This window comes from Hylobates moloch, unplaced genomic scaffold (assembly GCF_009828535.3).
Source record: "Hylobates moloch isolate HMO894 unplaced genomic scaffold, HMol_V3 SCAFFOLD_1, whole genome shotgun sequence".
Lineage (NCBI taxonomy): Eukaryota > Metazoa > Chordata > Mammalia > Primates > Hylobatidae > Hylobates > Hylobates moloch.
In genome coordinates, this window is record NW_026652276.1 from 18044335 (window position 1) to 18069108 (window position 24774).

General features: G+C 41.6%; 1 protein-coding gene across 1 annotated transcript in view; it reads left to right on the forward strand.

Annotated features, from left to right (window-relative positions):
• The window catches only part of AP1S3 (adaptor related protein complex 1 subunit sigma 3), an 81515-nt gene that overhangs the window by 46234 nt on the left and 10507 nt on the right, over positions 1-24774 (forward strand). Inside the window, exons 2-3 of the mRNA XM_032754349.2 lie at positions 13201-13379; positions 15061-15169. Coding sequence (XP_032610240.1) covers positions 13201-13379; positions 15061-15169 — 288 coding nt within the window. The remainder of the gene's footprint in view (positions 1-13200; positions 13380-15060; positions 15170-24774) is intronic.

The following is a 24774-nucleotide window of genomic DNA, read 5'->3' on the forward strand; positions in this document are numbered from 1 at the left end:
TATAAGGAAGGAGCCCAGTTTCAATCTTCTGCATATGGCTAGTCAGTTCTCCCAGCACCATTTATTAAATAGGGAATCCTTTTGGAATGTTTTGGAATATTTTCAGTAGGAATGGTCCCAGCTCTTCTTTGTACCTCTGGTAGAATTCAGCTGTGACTCCATCTGATCCTGGGCTTTTCTTGGTTGGTAGGCTGTTTGTTACTGTCTCAACTTCACAACAAGTTATTGGTCTATTGTTCTATTCAGGGATCCAATTTCTTTCTTGTTCAATCTTGGGAGGGTGTATGTGTCCAGGAATCATCCATCTTTTCTAGCTTTTCTAGTTTGTGTGTATACTAGAAAATGTAGAAAAGATGGATAAATATCTTTTCTAGATCCATCTTTTCTAGATTTTCTAGTTTATATGTATAGAGGTGTTTTCGTATTCTCTGATGGTTAGTTGTATTTCTGTGGGGTCAGTGATGATATCCCTCTTATCATTTCTGATTGTGATTATTTGAATCTTGAAAGTAGATCTTAAATGTCACAACACACACACACACAGATTTTTAACTATGTGAGGTGATGGATATGCTAATTAGCTTGATTGTGGTAATCACTTTATAACGTGTATGTATAAAAATCACATTTTATACCATAAATATATACTATCTTTCAGGACATATATTAAAGTGTATTGCTCCACCTACAGGCCAGTAGACTAATGACATCCTTATTCTATGAACCTGCACAGGTTGAAAAAAAACATTAGGTAAAATCAAACGATTGCTGGGTGCAGTGGCTCACGCCTGTAATCTCAGCACTTTGGGAAGCTGAGGCAGGTGAATCACTTGAGGTCAGGAGTTTGAGACCAGCCTGGCTAACATGGCGAAACCCCATCTCTGCTAAAAATACAAAAAAATTAGCCAGGCATGGTGGCAGGTGCCTGTAATCCCAGCTACTCAGGAGGCTAAGGTAGGAGAATTGCTTGAACCTGGGAAGCAGAGGTTAAAGTGAGCTGAGATCATGCCACTGCACTCCAGCCTGGGCGACAGAGCAAGACTCTGTCTCAAAAAAAAAAAAAAAAAAAAAGACTGGAGGCAATTGCTTTTCTTTGTATTTTTAGTTTTTGCATGTGTCAAAATGTCATGTCTCTTTATTGATAATTTGGCTGGATGTAGACATCTTGTCTTTCATCATCTAGTATTGCAGGTTCTGGTTTCTGATCCATTGCATGTAAACTGTCTTCCTGGAATCTCAGGCTACTCTCTTTGTCGTGGTTCTTCTGAAGTTTTGTGTTGATGTGCTTCTAAAATTCATTGTGCTGCACACTTGATGAGCTTTTTAAAATCTGAAGTCTCATCTCCTTAGATCTTGAAAAAGTTTTGAATTCTTTCTTTGATATTTTCTTCCTCTCCATTATCTCTGCTTCATCTTTCTTGATATCATTACACCTTCTTGTTTGATTGCATTTGATTGCCTTTTTTTTTTTTTTTAAGATAGAGTCTTGTACTATCACCCAGGCTGGAGTGGAGTGGCATGATCTCGGCTCACTGCAACCTCTGCCTCCCGGGCTTAAGCGATCCTCCTACCTCAGCCTCCTGAGTAGCTGGGACCATAGGCATGTGCCACCATGCCTAGCTTTTTTTTTTTTTTTTTTGGGACAGGTTTTTGTCATGTTGACCCAGGCTGGCCTTGAACTCCTGGTCTCAAGTGATCCACCCACCTTGGCCTCCCAAAGTGCCAGGATTGTAGGCATGAGTCACCATACCCAGCACCCCCCCCATAGTTTTATATTTTCCATTAATTTCCCATCTATTAAAAATTATTTTTGAAGGATGGAATCTCACTGTATTTTCCAGGCTGGCCTTGAACTCCTGGGCTCAAGTGATCCTCCTGCTTCAGCCTCTGGAGTAGCTGGGACTACAAGCATTCCACTGTGCCCAGCTTACATCAATTTTTTTTGGGGGGGTCCAGTTTATTGGAGATTCCTTTGACTTTATTTTGGTTATCATAGTTTTTAACTTTTAAGAACTTTTTCTTATCTCTTTTTTAAAAAGGAAACTCTGTATTTGTTTCATTGACATAAGAACTTCATCTGTCAACCATCTCTGAGTATAGTGTATGTGTGTATAGCAATTTGTTCAGCTCTGTGATTTGTTACTGTATCCGGTGGTTGGTTTTTTTTCTATTTGTTCTTTTCTGTCTCTTTCTTGTCACAGGCTATTTTCAAATGCCTGGGACTCTTTTCCTCTACTCATTTTTAGAAGCAGGGTGCTTAAATACTGACAGGCAGTTCTGAGGGCATAGACAGGTTGACTGGAGGCTTCACTGTTAGTACCTAAAGGTCTTTTCTCTGTCATTTAGTGTCTTCAGGGAAGAATCATTCAGTCTCCTGAATTAAGAGATGGGTTTTTCTGTACAGCAAAGCTAGAGATGGCTTTTCAGGCTCTGAATTAGGTTTAGGATCCAGGAGGGTTGCAGGCTTCTGTAAATATCTCTCTTTTTTTTTTTTTTTTTTTTTTGAGACAGAGTCTTGCTCTGTCGCCCAGGCTGCAGTGCAGTGGCACAATCTTGGCTCACTGCAACCTCTGCCTCCCAGGTTCAAGCAATTCTCCTGCCTCAGCCTCCCAAGTAGCTGGGATTACAGGCATGCACCACCACGCCCAGCTAATTTTTGTATTTTTAGTAGAGTCAGGGTGTCACCATGTTGGCCAGACTGGTCTTGAATTCCTGACCTCAGGTGATCTGCCCGCCTCGATCTCCCAAAGTGCTGGGATTACAGGTGTGAGCCACTGCACCCGGCCAAATATCTGTTCTTAAGAGTGAAGATGATGTAAGTCCTCTGAGTGGTGGTGTAAGCCTTAAGTATATAAGAACTGTGTCAGTCCAGCCTGGCGCAGTGGCTCATGCCTGTAATCCCAGCACTTTGGGAGGCCCAGGTGGGTGGATTACTTGAGGTCAGGAGTTCGAGACCAGCCTGGCCAACATGGTGAAACCCTGTCTCTATTAAAAATACAAAAATGAGCCAGGCATGTCTATAATCCCAGCTACTCAGGAGGCTGAGGCACAGCATGAGGATCACTTGAACCTGGGCGAGCCAAGATCATACCACTGTGCTCCAGCCTGGGCGACAGAGTGAGACTCCATCCCGAAAAAAAGAACTATAGCATTTACATTGGAGCTTCTCAGATTAGGTAATACCCTGCTTTGTGTGAACAGTGTCAGCAGCCCCTGCTTGGGAGGTTACTGACTCTGGGGGCTGGAGCAAGCTGTTCTAAGAGGTTCTCCAACTGCATGGAGTTCCTAAATTTCTGTACCCTTGGATAAAGCAACTGGAACCTTATTGTATGGTGTAGTTTGTGTTTGTGTGTGTCGCATATGCATGTGCATTTTCACTTAGCTGTAGTCTCTAGAAATCTGCATGTGGCACAGGTCAGTTCACTCAATAGGGAGACTTTCAGCCGTTCACCCTGCTTTTAGAACTCTGCCTTATCCCTTGTCTTCTAGGGACATGGTGCCCCCAAGTGTTGCTCTCAGGCGTTCTCTGGGGAGCCATATCTGGTTTCTCTTTGGAATTCACCCTTTCAGTGACAACTTCCCCTATTTTGCTAAATCTTTCTTCTCATTTCTGTCTCTGTCTTCCAAAGTTTGGTTGAAGATTTCTGTCAACCTTCTTAGCTCAGGAACACCTTTCTCTCTTAAATGAAGACATATGGCTTTGTACACTCTGAAGGGTTAAGACCCAGGAGTGTCGCAGATGTCTACAAATATTTCTTCTTGTATTCGTCCGTTCTTGCATTGCTGTAAAGAAATACCCGAGACTGGGTAATTTATAAAGAAAACAGGTTTAATTGGCCCACGGTTCTGAAGGCTGTACAGAAAGCATAGTGGCTTCTGCTTCTGGGGAGGCCTCAGGAAACTTACAATCATGGTTGAAGGTGAAGGGGAAGCAGCACCTCACATGGCTGGAGCAGCAAGAAAAGAGAGGGGAGATTTGCCACACACTTTTAAACAACCAGATCTCACAATAACTCACCCACGGACTCTCATGAGAACAACATCAAGGAAATGGTGCTAACCCATTCATGAGAACTCCAGACCCTCATGATCCGGTCACCTCCCACTAGGCCCCATCTCCAACACTGGGGATTACAATTCGACATGAGTTTAGTGGGGACACAGATCCAAACCATATCACTTCTTTTTTTTTTTTTTTTTTTTTGACAGGGTCTCACTTTGCCACCCAGGCTGGAGGGCAGTGGCATGATCTCAGCTCACTGCAGCCTCCACCTCCTGGGTTCAAGTGATCCTCCTGCCTTAGTACCCCAAGTAGTTGGGACTACAAGTGTGCACCACCATGCCTGGCTAATTTTTGTATCTTTTGTAGAGATTATGGGGTTTCACCATGTTGCCCAGGCTGGTTTTGAACTCTTGAGCTCAAGCAATCTGCTCACCTTGGCCTCCCAAAGCGCTAGGATTACAGGTGTGAGCCACCACGGCTGGCCTTCTTCTTTTTTTTTTTAAATTTAATAACTTTTTTTGTAGAGACACACGGTCTCACTATGTTGCCCAGTCTAGTCTTGAATTCCTGGCCTCAAGCAATCTTCCTGTCTCAGCTTCCCAAAGTGCCAGGGTTACATGCAGGAGTCACCATCCCTGGATTGTTTTATTATGTTGATTACGATCTACTAAGTTTGTTTTATAACCCACTGGATCACACCTGTTGTAAAAACAATGCTCTAGTTAATGTGAATGAAACCTAAACTGTAGGTTTGCACTTTCTTGCCCTTTCACTTTCTTCAGTTTATTGCCAGAATGAAATGACATTGCTTTGAAATTAGAGAAAAATAGTTATTAGGGCTCCTCCATCTTAACAAGGCAACAATGTTCATTTTTTAATGATCCTTACCTATGATTGTTTTCGCTATGCATATGTAATTGTCATCTTAGTTGTGTAGCTAGGAGATACTTTGGTTACACAGTTCGTACATTTCTTAAGACTTAATTTTTTTAGAGCAGTGTTAAGTTCACAACAAAATTGAGTGGAAGGTATGAGATATCTCATATATCTCCTGCCCCAACACATGTGGAGTCTCTCCCATTATCAACGTCCCCTAACAGAGTGGTACACCTGCTGCAACTGATGAGCCTACACTGACTCCTCTCTGTAATTAATTTATTTTTTGTTTTGTAATTTCAACTATATTTTAGATTCAGGGAGTACAGGTGTGAGTTTGTTACATGTACAGTTCATTGTTAGTGTTGGACATTCTATCAGTTTGGACAAATTTATAATGACACGGATCCACCATTATAGTATTATACTATTTGCACTCCCCTAAAATCTTCTGTCCTTTACCTATTCATCCTTCCCCAACACACTGCCACAGCCACTGGCAGCCACACAGCCTGCAGTTCTTTTTGCCATTACTACAGGGTCACCTGAGTAGTGTGCCATCTCTTTGAGCTAAAGTGTTATTTATTGAAAGGACTTTGGCATTTACTTAGTATTAGAACTTCAGATAGAATGTTGACTGATTTTTATTGAACTCACTGATATTCTTTTTATTAAGCATTTTTTTCTAATTATAGAATCATACATACGAATTTTGGAAAATCCAGACAAGTACAAAGGAGAAAATAACATTTATAATTCCACTGTTGTAAGATAACCACTACAACAATTTAGTGTATTTCTTTCATGTAATCTTTTTTTGCAAGAATAGTTTTACATTTTTGCTATACTACACACACAATATAATCTTTTTATTTTTATTTTTTTTTTGAGATGGAGTTTTGGTCTTATTGCCCAGGCTGGAATGCAATGGTGTGATCTTGGCTCACTGCAGCCTCCACCTCCCGGTTCAAGCAATTCTACTGTCTCAGCCTCCCGAGTGGCTGGGATTACAGACGTCTGCCACCACGCCCAGCTAATTTTTTGTATTTTTAGTAGAGATGGAGTTTCGCCATGTTGGCCAGGCTGGTCTTGAACTCCTGACCTCAAGTGATCTGCCCACCTCGGCCTCCCAAAGTGCTGGCATTACAGGCGTGAGCCACTGCACCCGGCCATCTTTTTTAAACAACATTGTATCATAAGCATTCTTATTTCGTTGAAATTATTTAGTAAATATCATTTAAACTCTATTATTGGATATTTAGGCATTGTTAGTTTTATTGTTTTTGTATGCTAATATAAAGAACTGTAGTAAACATCTAATGCCTCAATATTTGTCTGCATTTTAGGGCACATTCTTAAGAAATATTTTATCTATTTTTAAATTATTATCATTATTTTTTGGCAGAGATGCAGTCTCCCTATGTTGCCCAAGCTGGTCTTGAACTCCTGGGCTCAAGTGATCTTCCCACCTCGGCCTCACAAAGTGTTGCGATTACAAGCCTGAGCCACCGCACCTGGTCAAAGACAGATTTTTAAAGCAGAATTACTGAAACCAAAGATATGGGCACTTATAGGACTCTTGACACTTACTACTGAGTCACTTTTCAGGAGAGTTGGAGGTCTGGGGGTGTGGTTTTTTTTAAAGATGAGAGAGACTTGGGTTATTCAGCATTTGCAGGCGAGGAGCCCCAGAAGAGGGGGCACAGCCTGGCAGTGTGGGAGTGACGATGCCGTGCTCTCAAAGAGGTAGGCCAGGGTTGAAAGCCAGGACGTGAGAAGCGTTGTTGCTCTCTGATGCAGGAAGAAAATACATCGTGTTGGGGAATAGGTGTGACAAGTCTGTGCACACAGGTATGCAGGTGTGAGAGGAGCCAAGGGAGTCCTCAGCACGGCTTTTATCCTCTCCTCAGAGTCAGGGAGTGAGGATGGAGACTGGGAGTATGGGGGCATGGTGGTGATATGAAATGACCCACGCGGGGGATCAAAGGGAAAGATGCTTGGAAATCCTTTGCATTGAGAGGTACGTGGAGGGTCTCCAAGTGCTACTGGAGATTCAGCCGAGCTTGGTCATCAGACCTTAACGGTGGCACCAATTTGCAAAGCCCTCTTTGATTTTTCTCAGGGGTGCCTGGAGACCTTCATCTAAAAGCAAAGATGAGAGTAGATGGGCTGATCGGGTTTGGGAATTTGCAGAGTGGCTGTAGAGGTGGGAAAAAGGGCTGAGGAAGTAAGGATCACAGCAGTGGCGTTAAGTGATGTGTCATCATCTGGGCCACCGGAGGAGGGCCTGTCAGGTTGATTGAACCTGTGTTAGAGCATAGATTGCTGTAAATAAGGTGGTAATAGCCCCTAAACATACTGTAACAGGCTTCACAACCGTGGGCCAATCACAGCCTGAGTATTTGTCTGAGCAGCTCAGTTCCTGAGATACGAGCTAGTCCCGAAAGGCTAGTGTTTGGAATGTGACAATGCTGGGGACAGGTGAGGGTCCTGGATGTCTCTCTTCTTGGAAGCTGGCTGTGGGTCCTTTTCATGGATCCAGGTCAAGAGCAGGAAGATGTGAACCAAAGCTGCTACTGGAAGCCTTCAGGGTTCCTCTTCACCTAGAAGGAAGATGCCGACACCGGCCAGGGCGCAGACTCAGCAGACTGGTGCCGCTCGGCTTTGTGCTGCCCTCAGAGGACTAACAGTGTCCCCAGAACATGCTTCAGAAAGAGATTAGAAAACGCCCAGAGAAGTTTGTGTTCTGAGTCTAAATGAGAATTTGGGACTGTGCCCAATTAGATCAAGGACTGCTCTAGTAGGCACTCTGAGGACAAAGAAAGCTGGAATCACCTGATGTCTTTGGGTTTGAAGGATAATCTGTTAACAAGTGAGACCTCTCAAAATGGCGGCTGACAGAAGTTGCCCCTTTGGAGGTGGGGAAGGAGGTCTTGGTGGAACCAGGTGCCCACCTGGTGCCAAGCATTTGGGCCAAGTGTACGAAGTCACCACGCCTCATTGGATGTTACAGCTGTTGCCGAAGTTGGTGTCTCTTGGGAGAGTCCCTCCATTGTTCCTTTTGTCCCAACAATATTATTGAAAGGGAATGCTAGAGTGTTGTTTTCTGAAGTCAGATGAACTTGTTTATGACATCAACTTGCATTTAAGTTGGCTCTTGGCAAATATTGAAAAAGTCTTCCCATGCCTTTTTTTTCTACTCTCAAGCGAATACTAATCAAAAATGGTATTTTTTAAATTAACCTCTTGAAGAGTATTATTCAAATGTGCCCTGAATGACTAAACTGATAAATTGGATAAAATTAATTGCTGGAGGTGATGAACTCTCGTGAATCATTACAATTCATTCTGCCAGTTTGTTCCAGCTACCTCATTAAATCTGGAGAGGTGACAGACATGACAATACAAGCCCAGTTCTCAAGCAGAGCAGAACGTGAGGGGGCTAAATCTTCCAACACTGCCTCATGCAATGCAATTATTGGATAAGCTTGAATCTATTTGTTGCTGTTTTTGAGTTTGGAATGCATATTTGCATTTCATATGGGCTTAATGGATGTATTCTTTTCCTGATCATCTTTTCTCGTTGAATTTGTTGTTAGAATGAAACATTGCTCTTTGTTTGTTGTTCTGCATTGTTGATTCTTGTTTAAGAAGGCACGCACCTGATCCTGAGGTAAGTTTGCCCTACAGACCAACTAGAAAAGCATCCACTATTAATCCCAGCAATAGTTACGCCTCTCAATAGAACTTCCAACGTTGATCTAGGTGCCCTCGATTAAAAGTAACGTTTAGTCTATGGAGAATTCCCAGAGGATGCTCAACAATAATGATTATGAGATCTGAAAATGGAACCAATAAAGAGAAGACATAAAACCGGGTTTATTTTGTCTGGAAGGAAAAGGCTAAAAGAAGACTTAAAGGCGGCCAGGCACAGTGGCTCACACCTGTAATCCTAGCACTTTTGGGAGGCTGAGGTGGGCCAATCACGTGAGGTCAGGAGTTCAAGACCAGCCTGGCCAACATAGTGAAACCCCGTCTCTACTAAAAATACAAAAATTAGCCGGGTGTGGTGATGGACACCTGTAATCCCAGCTACTCTGGGGGGCTGAGGCAGGAGAATCACTTGAGCCTGGGAAGCGGAGGTTGCAGTGAGCCAAGATCATGCTACTACCCTTCAGCCTGGGTGGCAGAGTGAGACTCTGTCTCAAAAAAAAAAAAAAAAAAAAAGACTTAAAGGCTGTCTCCAAATCAGTGAAGTTAGTTATTCTTCCAAAGATACTTGATACATTCTCTTTTTATATAATCTATGGATAAAATCAGGGAAATCTGGTTTAAATTATAACAAGAGATTTAGGTTAGATGGAAGAAGAAAAATTTCTAGCAGGAAATGCAAGAGAACACCAGGCAAATGTGTGGACTTCATTTTCCCAGTAAAAATGGAACCGTTCACTAGGCATTGGATGGAATAATCTTACGCACCGTGATGATGCAATGCTGAGCCTTATTCTTTGTGATCCTATAACCATTCTATTTTATGCTCGTAGAGTGTCAGTCACTTTTATGATCTCTTCTTGGAAGCAAAAATACCCTTCTCAATACAATTCTCAGAAGGTAGTGTTTGATTATTGATTTTATTATTATTATTATTTAGTATTATTTTAAATAGATATGGGGTCTTGCTGTGTTTCCCAGGCTACTCTCAAACTCCTGGGCTCAAGCAATCCTCCTTCCTCAGCCTTCCAAAGTGCCAGGATTACAGGCATGAGCCACCACACCTGGCCAAGATTATTGAATTGTTTATACCTGTGTTATAGTGACACAGATACTAAAAAAAAAAAAAAAAAAAAATGCTATGTTAAAATTCCAGACCGAAGGTGATTTTTTTTAAAGCTGCTGATGAGGAGGGTTCTTAAATTGGTTTCTCATCACCTGTGATGTCTTCGGCCTCGTGTCATTATTATAACGGATGTTTCTTTTCTAAGAAGATTACCTATTCACTATTCACAATAGAAAGTGAATAGAAAGACATGGAATCAACCTCCATGCCCATCAATGGTGGAATGGATAAAGAAAACATGGTAATATACATATATACCATGGAATACTACACAGCATAAAAAAGAACCAAATATGTCCTCTGCAGCAACATGGATGCAGCTGGAGGCCATTATCCTAAGGGAATTAACACAGGAACAGAAAATAAAATATTGCATGTTCTCACAAGAGGGGTCTAAACACTAGATACTTATGAACATAAAGATGGCAGCAATACACACTGGGGACTACTAGAAGGGGAAGAAAGGGAGTGGGGCAAGGGCTGAGAAACTAACTTAAGTACTATACTCAGTGCCTGATTGACAGGTTCAGTTGTACCCGAAACCTCAGCATCATGCAATATACCCATGTAACAAAAGCACACATATACTCCCTGCATCTAACACAGAAATTGAAATTATTAAAAAAGTAATTTGTAGTTACCAGAAAAACAAAAAAGATGAACTATTAAGAACCTCAAGCTGGGCATGGTGGTTCATGCCTGTAATCACAACACTCTGTGAGATGGAGGTGGGAGGATCGCTTGAGCCTAGGAGTTCGAGACCAGTCTGGGCAACATAGGGAGACCTTGTTTCTACAACAAAATTTAAAAAGTGTTAGCTGGGCATGGTGGCACACACCTGTAGTCCCAGAACTTTGGGAGGCCAAGGCGTGGGGAATCACTTGAGCCTGGGAGGTTGAGGCTGCAGTGAGCTATGATTATGCCACTGCCCTCCAAAAGAAGACCTCATATTCTGTAGGCTTGAGTTTGAGACCAGTCTGGGTAACATAGGGAGGCCTCGTCTCTACGAAAACAGACACACACACACACACGCGCGCGCGCACACACACACACACAATATATATATATATATATACCAGGCATGGAGGTGCACACCTGTGGTTCCAGCTACTGGGGAGGCTGAGGTGGGAAGATCGCCTGAGTCTGGGAGGTTGAAGCTGCTGTACTCCGATTTGAAGACCTCAGATTCTGTAGGCTGGGGCCAGGGGGTGGTGGTGGGGCAGCTGGGGGAGGTGGTTAGGGGAAGATCTGAGTACAAAGCACGGTTTCATTTGACCCCCAGATATCGCCACCTAGTGGGTTGTAATGATTTATGTCGTGGCATTTAGGCCTCAGCCTTTTCAACAGAGTTGAATCTTTTTGTTTTTTTTTTGAGATGGAGTTTCACTCTTGTTGCCCAAGCTGGAGTGCAATGGTGTGATCTTGGCTCACTGCAACCTCTGCCTCCTGGATTCAAGCGATTCTCCTGCCTCAGCCTCCCGAGTAGCTGGGACTACAAGCGTGTGCCACCACACCTGGCTAATTTTGTATTTTTAGTAGAGACAGGGTTTCTCCATATTGGTCAGGCTGGTCTTGAACTCCTGACCTCAGGTGATCCACCCACCTCGGCCTCCCAAAGTGCTGGGATTACAGGCATGAGCCACTGCACCTGGCCTAAAGTTGAATCTTTTATCTGTAAAACGTTTTCTTAGAATCTAATAATTTTTTGTTCCCAGTATATATAATTTCCTTTATGACACAACTGAAACAATGCACTTTATTTTTTAAAAACAAAACAAAACTGTTAACAAAATAAATTATGATTCTAAACCTGATCTTCTGATACCGTGGATTGAGAAAACTTAATTCTCATAAAATAAATACTAGGCCATCTGACAATTCCCCAAAATTAAATATACCATACCTTCAAGGTTTTTAAAAATTTCTTGTTAAAAAAAATTCTAATAGAGCCTTAAAAATTTAGAGATGGGGTCTCACTATGTTGCCCAGGCTTGTCTCAAACCCTTGGGCTCAAGTGATTATCCCGCCTTGGCCTCCCAAAGTGCTGGGATTACAGGTGTGAGCCACCAAGTACTGTACCTTCCAAGGTTTTGAAGTAAATTTCCAGATGTTCTAATGTCTTCTGCTTATTTAAACCTTTTAAAATTCATTACCATCACTTCAAATACACATTTCAGAACTTATTTGAAAATACAATCAGGTTGTTTCCTAGTGTAGCCAATATACTGTCTAAATTGTTAAGAGTCTATGGTGATGCCAAAGACAATCATAACTTGAGATGGTTGATTCTAAAGCTCTCAGCCAAGTAACGTGCAAAATGGAGAAAAGAGCTTACATTTAAGACTGGATGTCATGGCTTATGCCGGCAATCCCAGCATTTTGGGAGGCTTTGAGGTAGGCGGATCACCTGAGACCAGGAGTTCTAGACCAGCCTGTCCAACATGGTGAAACCCTGTCTTTACTAAAAACAAAAAAATTAGCTGAGCATGGTGGCGTGCATGTGTAATCTCAGCTACTTGGGAGGCTGAAGCATGAAAATCGTTTGAACCTGGGAGGGGGAGGTTGCAGTGAGCCGAGATCATGCCACTGCACTGTAGCCTCAGTGAGAAAGCAAGACTCTGTCTCCAAAAACAAAAACAAAAACAAAAAAAGCTTACGTTTAAGACAGCTTCTTACTTTCTCTTTCCCCTTGCTTCAGCCTCACTTCCTTTCCTTCTCCCCTTTATTTCTATATTATCATTATGTTTCTATAGTTAAATATGGTGCTGGAATAAAACTTTTAAAGTAAATCCTTCTGTTGTTCTGAACACTTTTTTTTTTGTCTTGTAAAGGAAGAAATTCATGTTTTAAAAACAGAAGTACTACTACTTTCTTGATGTATTTTTCCCTATGTGTGTTTATAACACTTAAAAAGAATTAAAATAAAGCCAGGTGTGGTGGCTCATGCCTGTAATCCCAGCACTTTAGGAGGCTGAGGTGGGGCCATTACCTGAGGTCAGGAGTTCGAGAGCAGCCTGGCCAACATGGTGAAACCCCATCTCTACTAAAAATATAAGAATTAGCCGGGCATGGAAGTGGGCACCTGTAATTCCAGCTACTTGGGAGGCTGTTGCATGAGAATCGCTTGAACCCAGGAGGTGGAGGTTGCAGTGAGCTGAGACCGCACCACTGTACTCCAGCCTGGGCAGCAGAGCGAGACTCCTTCCCAAAAAAAAAAAAAAAAAAAAAGAAAGAATTAAAATAAAAAACTTACTTTTCTCCTATAATAAAACTAAGCTATGTTTGTGATATACACATTTCTTTTTTCTCTGATGGGTTAAATATAATTTGTCAGATGAGATAGTTTTCATGCTGGTAAGTATTTTTTCATCTGTTCAGAATTATCCTTCTATGTAAATCCATCTTTGAATTTCAGTGTCTTTGCAGAACGGCAGAATGACTTGGTTGATCGGGTTCTATTTTTTGTGTCCTTTGTTTGTTCTAGATACATTTCATATTGCTCTTCAGCCGACAAGGGAAATTACGGCTACAGAAATGGTACATCACTCTCCCTGACAAAGAAAGGAAAAAGATCACCCGGGAAGTTGTTCAGATTATTCTCTCCCGTGGTCACAGGACAAGCAGTTTTGTTGACTGGAAGGAGCTAAAACTTGTTTATAAAAGGTGTGAGTAACTTTTTGAGAGCTCAGTTTCTCAGTCTTGCTTTGGTTTGTTCTAATCCTGAACATTTTAGATTGCTATACCAATTCCATCATTTACTGAAATCTTTGAAGGCTGGGGCTCAGATATTTGTACCAATAGACTAACTAGAAAAGAATTCTCATCTTATTGAAAGAAATTCTAGGTGCCAGGATGGATTCTAGGTAAATAAACTATACCTTGATAGTGCACGCATGTATTCAAGAAAAGTGGTATGAACACCTGTTGCATTCCTGGCATTGTTCTTTTCTAATTTGTTGGAGGCAGAATCTTGCTCTGTCACCCAGGCTGGAGCGCAATGGCGTGATCTTGGCTCACTGCAACTTCCACCTCCTGGATTCAAGCAATTCTCTTGCCTCAGCCTCCTGAGTAGCTGGGATTGCAGGCATCTACCACTATGCCTGACTAATTTTTATATTTTAAGAGAGATGGGGTTTCACCATGTTGGCCAGGCTGGTCTCAAACTCCTGTGCTCAGGTGATCCACCTGCCTCGGCTCCCAAAGTGCTGGGATTACAGGCGTGAGCCATCACATCCGGCCATTCCTGGCATTGTTCTAATGGCTGTGATACATCATTGAACAAGACAGATGACATTCCTGCTCTCACGTAGTATACATATTTATTAAGTAACCAAATACAATATTTCCACTTAGTAACAAGTGCTTTGGAAAAAATGGAGGTTAGTATGACAGAGAGATGGGGATGTGTTCAGTGGGGCAGCTCTTATTATGCCTGTTACTTGAATTTGTAGTGAGTACATTGAGGACACGAAGAGTTTAAGTAGTCAGTTCCCAGTCACAGTAATTGAGTGTTAATTGGTAGAGCCAGGATTCAAATCTAGATCTTTTTGGCTTTAAAGCCTGTATATTGTTTTTACCATACCTGCTTGCCATGGCAAGACCATACTAGAAAGGACCCTCAATTTATAGATGAGATAACTAAGCCTGAGAGGTAACATAATTTTGCCCTTGGAGACCCAGGTAATCGATGCCTAAGCCAGGAACAGAACACAGCTGACTTGACCCTGCATCCAACACCCTACTGCAACTTCGAAAGGAGTTATGCTCCTTAGATATGGTCTTGCAAAGGGTGTTTATAAAGCTCGTTGGGAAAAACGGAGGTAACGTTCACAGATTGATATTCAATGGAGTAAATTACCAGCAAGTGCCTGCAAAGCTCCTTCTGCTGGGCCCAAGGTTGGAATTTGACAAATTGAGGAGGGAGGCTCACACAGAATGACTGAAGCCCATTGTGAAGTGGGAGAGTGGGGAGCGTGGGCTCCTGACAGCAGTGGTCAGGGCTTTCTATTTTACAAAAAACAATTGACAAGCTGGAGAGGGGTGTGAACACACCCTGATCACCAGGGGCGAAAGGATACTGTTATTCTGACAATAGCTCTTCAAGGTAAAATTTTGTTGAGAGCCTTTCATGCGTAATTAACGGAAGTAATCCAACCCCCACAGAATTTTCATATATTCTGATTTATATTTCAGGAGGCTATTGGGGGTGATGAATAATGATTTCATTCTTGGGTGAGGAGAGGCTCGGCGAGGGAGGAGGTGACTTTGCATATTCACGGGAAAAACTGTTTCCAGGTTGCTTAATGTATTGTCATATTTTGCTTTTGTTATTTTTCATTTCAAGGTATGCTAGTTTATATTTTTGCTGTGCAATAGAAAATCAGGACAATGAGCTCTTGACGCTAGAAATTGTGCATCGTTACGTGGAGCTGCTGGACAAATATTTTGGAAATGTAAGTGTTGTCCTTGTCGGTTAGGGTTAGCTACAGTCCCCATCTCAGCTCTTACTTCAGTTCTATCTCTAATCACATCCCTTCTCCCTGTCACATCTAAAATATGAATTGAACTTGAACCGAAGATTACCTTAGTCCCCCTAAGATTAGAATACAAGACTTTTCTCCCAACCTGTAATTCTTAGTAAATGAAAGACCCCAAGCTTTCCTTTTTTCTTTTTCAATAGAGACAGGGTCCCGCTATGTTGCCCAGGTTGGTCTTGAACTCTTGGCCTCAAGCAATTTTCCCACCTCAGCTTCCCGAAGAGCTTGGATTATAGGCATGAGCTACCACGCCCGGCCACCCAAACCTTTCAAGAAGTGGATGTGTCTTTATCTTCATACCACAAATACACCAGAGACCTTATTTCAGTGAACCACCATTTAACTGTGAAGCATTTCTTGATATTCTGTTCTTTATTCTTCATTGGCTTTGTCGTCTCTTCTGTTTTGACTTTTTATCCTTTCTCTGGCTTTTTTTCTAAGCTGTAAGTATTCTTAATTATTTATGCATAAGAAAAATAGCAACAAACAAAAAACCCAAATCCTTTTCCTTCACATTGCTGTTCAATAATCTTTTCGCATTTTCTGCCAAGTGATATACTATACTAGGTGCTCCAGTCCTCAGAACTCATTCACTCGGCAGTGCTTACAGCATGGATCCATCTTTACTCTGCAAGGAAATCAGCAAGTTACCATTGAACCCTCCTGCGGGTTGACACCAGTGATTCCTCTTGAGTCTTCACCTGCTTTCACCTGCTTCTCACTGCAGCGCTGGACCCTTGCTCACCATGACGCTTTCTTTAAATTTGCCCTTTTTGATTTTGCCATGACATTGATTTCTGCTGACTCTTGTCCTGTTATTTCTGAAGGCGCCTCCTTGGTTTCTTCCACTCAGCTCCCTTCCTCCGCCCATCCCTAAATGCCCTCATCTCTTCCTAACTCTGTGTGTACTGACTCTCTGTCCTGGAAATCCCTTACTAAGCGACTTTCCTTCCCCTTGTTGGTGACAGTCTTCGCTGGGCTTCTCATGGTCCAGAACCAAACTCATCTACTGAAAATCTGTTCCATCTTGTGATTGGAATTTGTCATGTTCCAGGATCCTTCAGTGCAAAAGGACGCTGCTTCTTTTGTCTTTTTCTATGCTTTACCAGAATCTGCCTCTGTCTGTTCAAATTGGGCTGACATTCATTTCCTTCTTTCCACTCTCACTAATATAGGTTCACTTGGGATTTCAATTTTGCTTTTCTCTTAAACATCCTACCTGGCTTTTTATGCCTCTGAGCTTTTCTCTGTTCGCCCTCTTGCCTTATTAGTTACCATCTTCCTTAAAAAACCCAGATATAGGTGTGGCATTCCTTCACAGCCACTTTCCATCACATACAATAAATAAAATCAAACCCCCTAGCCTGTTGTTTAACCTTTCAAAGCATGGATCCCTGACCACTCCTCCATCCTTGTTGCACTTCCCTTATTTATTTATTTATTTATTTATTTATTTATTTATTTATTTATTTAGACAGAGTTTTGCTGTTGTTGCCCAGGCTGGAGTGCAATGGCATGATCTCTGCTCACTGCAACCTCTGCCTCCCAAGTTCAAGCGATCCTCCTGCCTCAGCCTCCTGAGTAGCTAGGATTACAGGCCCCTGCCACCATGCCCAGCTCATTTTTATATTTTCATTAGAGATGGGGTTTCACCATGTTGGCCAGGCTAGTCTTGAACTCCTGACCTCGGGTGATCTGCCTGCCTTGGCTTCCCGATGTGCTGGGATTACAGGCGTGAGCCACCACCTCTAGCCTACATTTCCCTTTTTATATACCTGACAGTTCTCCAGCAATGAGGAATGAACTAGGAGTGTCCCTAACTGGCACCCGATTTGCTTGACCACCAAATTGCAATTCTCTTGAGACCATGCTTTGTGACTCATTTTATCCCCTCACCGCTTAATTGTAACAGCTGTGGGCCAGATTTGATAGCAAATGTTCCAAAACATTTAATCCAGTTAACAGTCTCAAGAAATAAATCACTGGATTTGGAAACTGTTTTCTTCTCATAATACCCTCTTCCCTATTCCCTTACTCACTGAAGATTTTTGTCAAGTGTTGGGATAATTTACTTCCAGAAGAGTTTTTTTGTTATTCTCTTTAATGAATGAGCAGTATTTGTAATATTGAACAAATTTTATCAGATTTGTTGCAACACTTTTCATAAGGATGAACACTGGAAAGATTTCTAAAAGAATTTTTCCTCCCTCCCTTTTTTCCCCCTTGTAAATGATATTGTAAGAACTCAAATGTTGCTTCAGGGATTTCAGGTTGTTGGTCAGTATATAATGGTAATAAGACAACTAGACCATCTTTTCTTTCTCGTCTTGGTATACCAAGTTTATTTTCATTTTTTAAAGGAGAAATTTGCAAATGTATAATAACATGTTTTCAAACATATTATTTAATTTAATACTATTATTCAAATGAATTCTCACATTTTTGTACTTTCCTTTGAAATAAACTACAGACTTGGCCTTTTGCAAGAGCCTGAAGAAGTTTCCCTGAGGTCTGGGCATTCCCATAACCTGCCTTCTCTTTCTCATTTCCAAACTCTGGCTTGACCTGTTGCATTTTCCTAGATTAAACCAACTGTGATAACGTGAATTGGGGCTGAATTTTGATCTCAATCTATCTGACCAAATTTCAGCCAGATATCTCAGGGCATTCTGCTTCTCAAGAGAACTTGAGTGACCTTCACCAATGCTAAACCCACTTAAAGTACAAAGAGAGTCAGAATGAATTCCCATTTCTCTAACATTAATTTTCCATTCTATTTTGGTATACTTTTGTAAGCTCTGTCTTTGTCATGTACCAAAATTTAATTTATTAAAAAATTCAATGAATCTTTCATTAAGCTAAGAGCAGCTAAGAGCAATTCAAGGCCATATGCCCAGTAGAAGTTCAGTTCTTGTTAATTAACAGTGATGAGCAAAGACTTCCAGTACTGATTCTCATTGACATAATTTCAGCAATAAAATATTTCTCTTTGGTTTTCTTTTCCTCCCATATTAATACTAAAGCTTTCCTTGAATTCTGCCCTTATATAATGTTATCTAGGGGAAAACTTGGTATTGAGCTTCTCTTATAACACTGGAAAATATTATCTGCTGAAGACAGATGGATCAAAATCTCTGGCTACTAATTTAAGTTATGTATTTTTTTAGCACTTTTCAATTCCAAGGAGATTTACAAGGATTAGCTAGTTAATCTTCCAATCTTCAGTAAGTAGCATTAACCCCAATTTATAGAGGCTCAGAGGAAATGCCTCAAAGTCTCATGCCAGATAAGAGTCTGAGGATTTAGATACCTGCCATATTTCTGCATTACAGACTATAGTGTGAATTTTTACTGGTGCCTCAGTGTGTGAGGATGTTGATGTCCCAGAGAGCTTTTGAACTTGATGTAGGGAGTTTTTTGTTTGTTTTTTGCTGTCAGGGGAAGAGCACTATGAGTCCCCGGATGCTGGTGTAGGCTCACTCACTCACCAATTCAAGGATTTGGGGCCTGTCATGTATCTCTGTTTTGCAGATGAGAAAAATGACCCTCAAAAAGGTTAAGAGAAGTGTTTACTTTGCTGACCTTATAGGGCTGCTGGGAGGGGCAAAGAGATGGTGTGATAGCAATACTTAATAAACTATTCATTTCTATATAGTTGTACATTACATTATTCTTGTTTTATTTTATTTATTTATTTATTTATTTTTGAGATGGAGTCTCGCTCTTGTTGCCCAGGCTGGAGTGCAGTGGCGCGGTCTCGGCTCACTGCAACTTCTGCCTCCTGGGTTCAAGCGATTCTCCTGCCTCAGCCTCCCTAGTAGCTGGGATTACAGGCACGTGCCACCACACCTGGCTAATTTTTGTATTTTTAGTAGAGATGGGGTTTTCCCATGTTGGCCAGGCTGGTCTCAAACTCCTGGCCTCAGGTGATCCACCCACCTCGGCCTCCCAAAGTGCTGGGATTACAGGCGTGAGCCACTGCGCCCGGCCTGTTCTTATTTTATATTTAGCTTTATGGTACTTATATAGTTTACTATTATTTGAAGCATTTGCTGCATGTAACTTGAAACTTTTTGTATTTACTTTAGAGCATAATTTAATAAGTACATGTGCTTCTTAGATTCTGTCCAAAAGGATTCGGTTGGTGAAATGCCAGAAATAATCTCACTGCACCATGAATTCTGCTGTAAGAAAAGAACCTCAAGCCAAATTACAGTAGAGCACAAGGCTAGGACATTGAAGATAAAGTTAAATGATAGTTTCTATCTTTTTAAAGCTTTATTCAGAATCTAGATACACGAGAAAATAAAGAGGCTCATGTGTTTATTAACATGGTGAGGGAGGAAGAAGCCAGGGGTATTTGCATAATTAGAAGGACTGTAGTCACTTGAGCATCAAGGATATATTTTTGTTGTATTGGGACAACCTCAAGGTGGAATTTATTATTTTATTTTATTTTGTTTCTTTTTCCTGAGACAGAGTCTTACTCTGTTGCCCAGGTTGGGGTGCAGTGGCGCAATCTTGGCTCACTGCAACCTCTGCTTCCTAGGTTCAAGCGATTCTCCTGCCTCAGCCTCCCGAGTGGCTGGGATTACAGGCATGTGCCACCATGCCTGGCTAATTTTTTGTATGTTTAGTAGAGACAGGGTCTCACCATGTTGCCCAGTCTGGTCTCGAACTCTTGACCTCAAATGATCAGCCTGCCTCAGCCCCCCCAAAGTGCTGGGATTACAGGCATGAGTAATTAGGCAGTAGCTTCAGAAACCTGAATTGGGACTGGGAATGGTGGCTCATGCCTGTAATCCCAGCACTTTGGGAGGCCAAGGTGGGGGGGATCACCTAAGGTCAGGAGTTCAAGACCAGCCTGGCCAACATGGTGAAACCCTGTCTCTACTAAAAATAAAAACAAGAAAATTAGCCAAGCATGGTGGCATATGCCTGTAATCGCAGCTACTCGGGCGGCTGAGGTGGAAGTATAGTTTGAACCCAGGAGGCAGGAGTTGCAGCAAGCTGAGATGACTCCACTGCACTCCAGCCTGGGTGATGGAGTAAGACTGTCTCCAAAAAAAAAAAAAAAATGAGCTTGTCTAAGGGTCTTCCTGGATATTTTCTTTCATTCTCAGATGGCAGTAGACTCAAATAATAACTATAGGGTAGCACTTTTGAGTTGCTGTATGTGAAATAGTTGCTCAGTTGTAACATTCTCTATAATGCCTATGGAACTTGCATATTCATTTCTCTTCAGAGCTAAAGATAGTAACTGTATATCAAGGTGTGTGTGTGTGTGTGTGTGTGTGTGTGTGTGTGTGTATTGTCTCTCTAACTCTGCATACCACCTTACCTTACCCTTATCCCTTGAAACTAGTACAGTAAATTAATTGCCCCATGGCTGCTGGAGGACCCAGACCTGGGGACGCGTCAAAGTGGGGTATAAAAAGTTCCTAGAGAATTTTCATTAGTATCTGTCAGGTTCACTTTGCAGGATTTTAATTGCTGGTTTCTCCTAATGAGGCTCCTGTCTGTCTTGGATTCCTGGTCTACGCCTGCCTTGAACTCCGAGGTTCCTCAGCTTGCTACTAGAACTCCTGACTTCTGCCTTTTCTGACCTCTGGTAACTGCTTCCTTCTCATACCTTCTTTCATGTACATGGATGTCTAATCTATTGTGATTTCTTTTTGTTTCTTTCTATTGTTTAAAACTGCAAAAATGATGCATATTTTTACATATCCCTTTAAACATGTACGGTTTTTAAAAATGGGATTGCATTCTGCATATTATTCTACAACTTTCTTTTTTTTCCCCTTACAAGTCTATCTTAGAGCTCTTGCTGTATTTGTGCATGTAAATCTACCTTATTCTTTTCAGCTTCGACATAGAAAATGCTTGCAACATATACAACAGCAGGGAAAGGAGACAGTGTCTGTGACACCGAATCATTCAAATTTCTAAGACAAATATTGCAATAGAAAAAAAGTCTTTAAGAAGTAATTTGTAGACAAAGCAAGAAATGGAAAGGGCCAGTGCATATCTAATAAGATGTACAGTCTCACTAATAAGCAGGGAAATGCAAATTTAATTAATGTTCATCTGAAAATTTAGAGACTATCCATTGCTGGAGATGGCATAAATAGGTAATCACTCCTACTGTTAGTGAAACTTTTAAGTTTTATAGACTACTTTGGAGGAGCACATTTTAGTATTTATCAATTTTAAGTAAACAAATCCTTTGACCGAACAATTTCCCAAGGAATTTATTCCTACGCTATACTCAAATTAGCGTACAATACACAACAAAAATTGTGGCAGCATCATTTAGAATAAAAACTGGAAACAGCCCAAAGTCTGCCCATATCCATAAAGGAACTGCTTAAATAAACTATGCTATATCCCCAGTATGCCATGGTAATTCTGTATAGAAGTTGGATTCATTTGGATCTGTCAACTTAAACCATGTTCCTTGTGGAGTTTGCTAGTTTATTGACCTAACTTGTAAATATATGGAGGAATTTGCTAAAATATTGACATCTATTTCATGCAAAGTTATAGCATTCAGTACAACCATAGAATTGTATCAGGGATGCCATTAGTCTCTAGCATATTAGAAACAAGGCCTGTATTTATTTATTTTTATTTTTTGAGAAGGAGTCTTGCTCTGTCACCCAGGCTGGAGTGCAGTGGCATGATCTTGGCTCACTGCAACCTCTGCCTCCTGGGTTCAAGTGATTCTTCTGCCTCAGCCTCCTGAGTAGCTGGGATTACAGTCGAGCACCACCATGCCTGGCTAATTTTTATATTTTTAGTAAAGACAAGGTTTCACCATGTTGGCCAGGCTGGTCTTGAACTCTTGACCTCAAGTGATCTGCCTGCCTCAGCCTCCCAAAGTGCTGGGATTACAGGCATGAGCCACCATGCCCAGACAAGGCCTCTACTTAAACTTGCTCATTCATTTATCTTACAAGCATTTTTTGTGTCTAACAATGTGCCAGAAACCAGGGATATAAAGATGATGAAGACAAAGTTTCTGCCCTGAACTCACAGTACAGGGGAGTGATTAGTAATCAATAAGCGTAAACTAGTGCACAGAAGATGTAGGTGAGAACCCACAGGAAGTGATGTGAAATCTGAATGGGGAAAAGGGGATGTGGGGAATCGCCATGTGCCTGACTTTTGAATTTGGCCTTGAAAAAATGAGCTTGGTTTTGCCAGCAGGAGAATAAAGAAAAGGACATTTGGGGACACAATCCAAGAATTGTTGGAATGTGCAGAAGGCAAAGGCACAAAAAAGCACCGTGACATTGTGAGTTTGTGGCATGCATGTCAGATGCATGGATGAGCACTGGCACAGGAAATCAGACAGCAGGGCCCAGGCTGGTAAAGATTCCTATATGCCTTTGTCCTGAAGACCTTGCACAGGAGAGGCACAAGATCAGCATTTTAGCAAAGCATTCGTGGTCAATGGCCTTGAGCAGGCACAACTGCCACCTGGAAGGTCATCGCAGTGGCCTGATGGAGAAGTGCTGTAGGCCTGAGCAGCAGCTGTGAAGGCAGAGAAGAGAGGAAGGGTAGGGACTTATTTAGACAATAGAATCAGTAGAAACTGATGACCAAATCCAGAGAGATGAGATCAAGGGAGGGAGAGGAATGAGTGGGGAAGGGGAAGTATGTTGGTTGAACTCTAGAATGAATTAGATGGAGCAATTAGAAAGAGGTTGCAACTACTAAGCAAAATAGGGAATAAAGGAAAAAGAATAATCTTGATATCAGTTTGGGACATGGTGACATGGATTGAGGAATAGGCAGGTAAAGATGTCTAGTTAGTGGGTGAAAATATTGGACTAGTGGCCCAGAGGGAGATCAGGGCTAGTCTTCTAGGTTTGTTGAGCTACCTGCATGCTAGACACAGCTGTAGAGAGTCAGCAAGATTGTCCAAGAGAATATGCATTTTGCAAAGAGAAGAGGCTCCCTTGAGGAATATGAATATTCAAGCAGAAGATGGATGGCTAGAATATAAGCAACATGCAGCAGAGATGTTTGTCTGTTCTGTTGACTGATATGTGCTAGGCACACCTTAAATACTTCTTAAACAAATGCAGGGTAGGAGGGAGATAAATTATCCAATTAGTCTGAGAAGGAATTATCAGAGATAGACAAGAAAAACAGGCATTAAGCGGTATTGCCAAAATCAGGGGAGCAAAGGAGAAGAGATTTTCAAGGAACAGAGATTGGTGAAGAGTACCACATGCAGCTGAGAGGTAAATGTTGGGGAGGTCTGGAGACTTCCTTTCTTTTTTTTTCTCCTCCCTTTTTAAAAAAAATTACACTTTAAGTTCTGGGATACATGCACAGAACGTGCAGGTTTGTTACATAGATATATATGTGCCATGGTGGTTTGCTGCACCCATCAACCTGTCATCTACATTAGGTATTTCTCCTAATGCTATCTCTCCCCTAGCCCCCAACCCCGGGGCAGGCTCTGGTGTGTGATGTTTCCCTCCCTGTGTCCATGTGTTCTCATTGTTCAACTCCCACTTATGAGTGAGAACATGCAGTGTTTGGTTTTCTGTTCTTCTGTTAGTTTGCGAGAATGATGGTTTCCAGCTTCATCTACGTCCTTGCAAAGGACATGAACTCATCCTTTTTTATGGCTGCATAGTATTCCATGGTGTATATGTGCCACATTTTCTTTATCCAGTCTATCATTGATGGGCATTTGGGTTGGTTCCAAGTCTTTGCTATTGTGAACAGTGCTGCAATAAACATACGTGTGCATGTGTCTTTATAGTAGAATGATTTATAATCCTTTGGGTATATACCCAGTAATGGGATTGCTGAGTCAAATGGTATTTCTGGTTCTAGATCCTTGAGGAATTGCCACACTGTCTTCCACAATGGTTGAACTAATTTACACTCCTGCCAACAGTGTAAAAGCATTCCCATTTTCCACATCCTCTCTAGCATCTGTTGTTTCCTGACTTTTTAATTATCGCCATTCTAACTGGCGTGAGATAGTATCTCATTGTAGTTTTGATTTGCATTTTTCTAATGACTAGTGACAAAAGCTAAAATAGACAAATGGGATCCAATTAAAGAGCTTCTACACAGCAAAAGAAACTATCATCAGAGTGAACAGGCAACCTACAGAATGGGAGAAAACTTTTGCAATCTATCCATCTGACAAAGGGCTAATGTCCAGAATCTACAAAGAACTTAAACAAATGTACAAGAGAAAAAACAGCCCCATCAAAAAGTGGGTGAAGGATATGAACAGACACTTCTCAAAAGAAGACATTTATGCAGTCTGGAGACTCAATGAGCAGAGTTTCAAGAGAATAGCTTCAGTTGGATGGGTGGGGTATGGTACGGAAAGAGAAGGTGTCAGTGAGTAGAGGAATAAGTGGGGAGTAAGACAGCAAGGATGGTGTGTGCGTACGGGAAATGAGTCTTATTTGGATAATGGGAGCGATCTTGCCATACTTGCTACACTTAAATAAACACCAAAATCTATCAGACTCTGCTTTGGT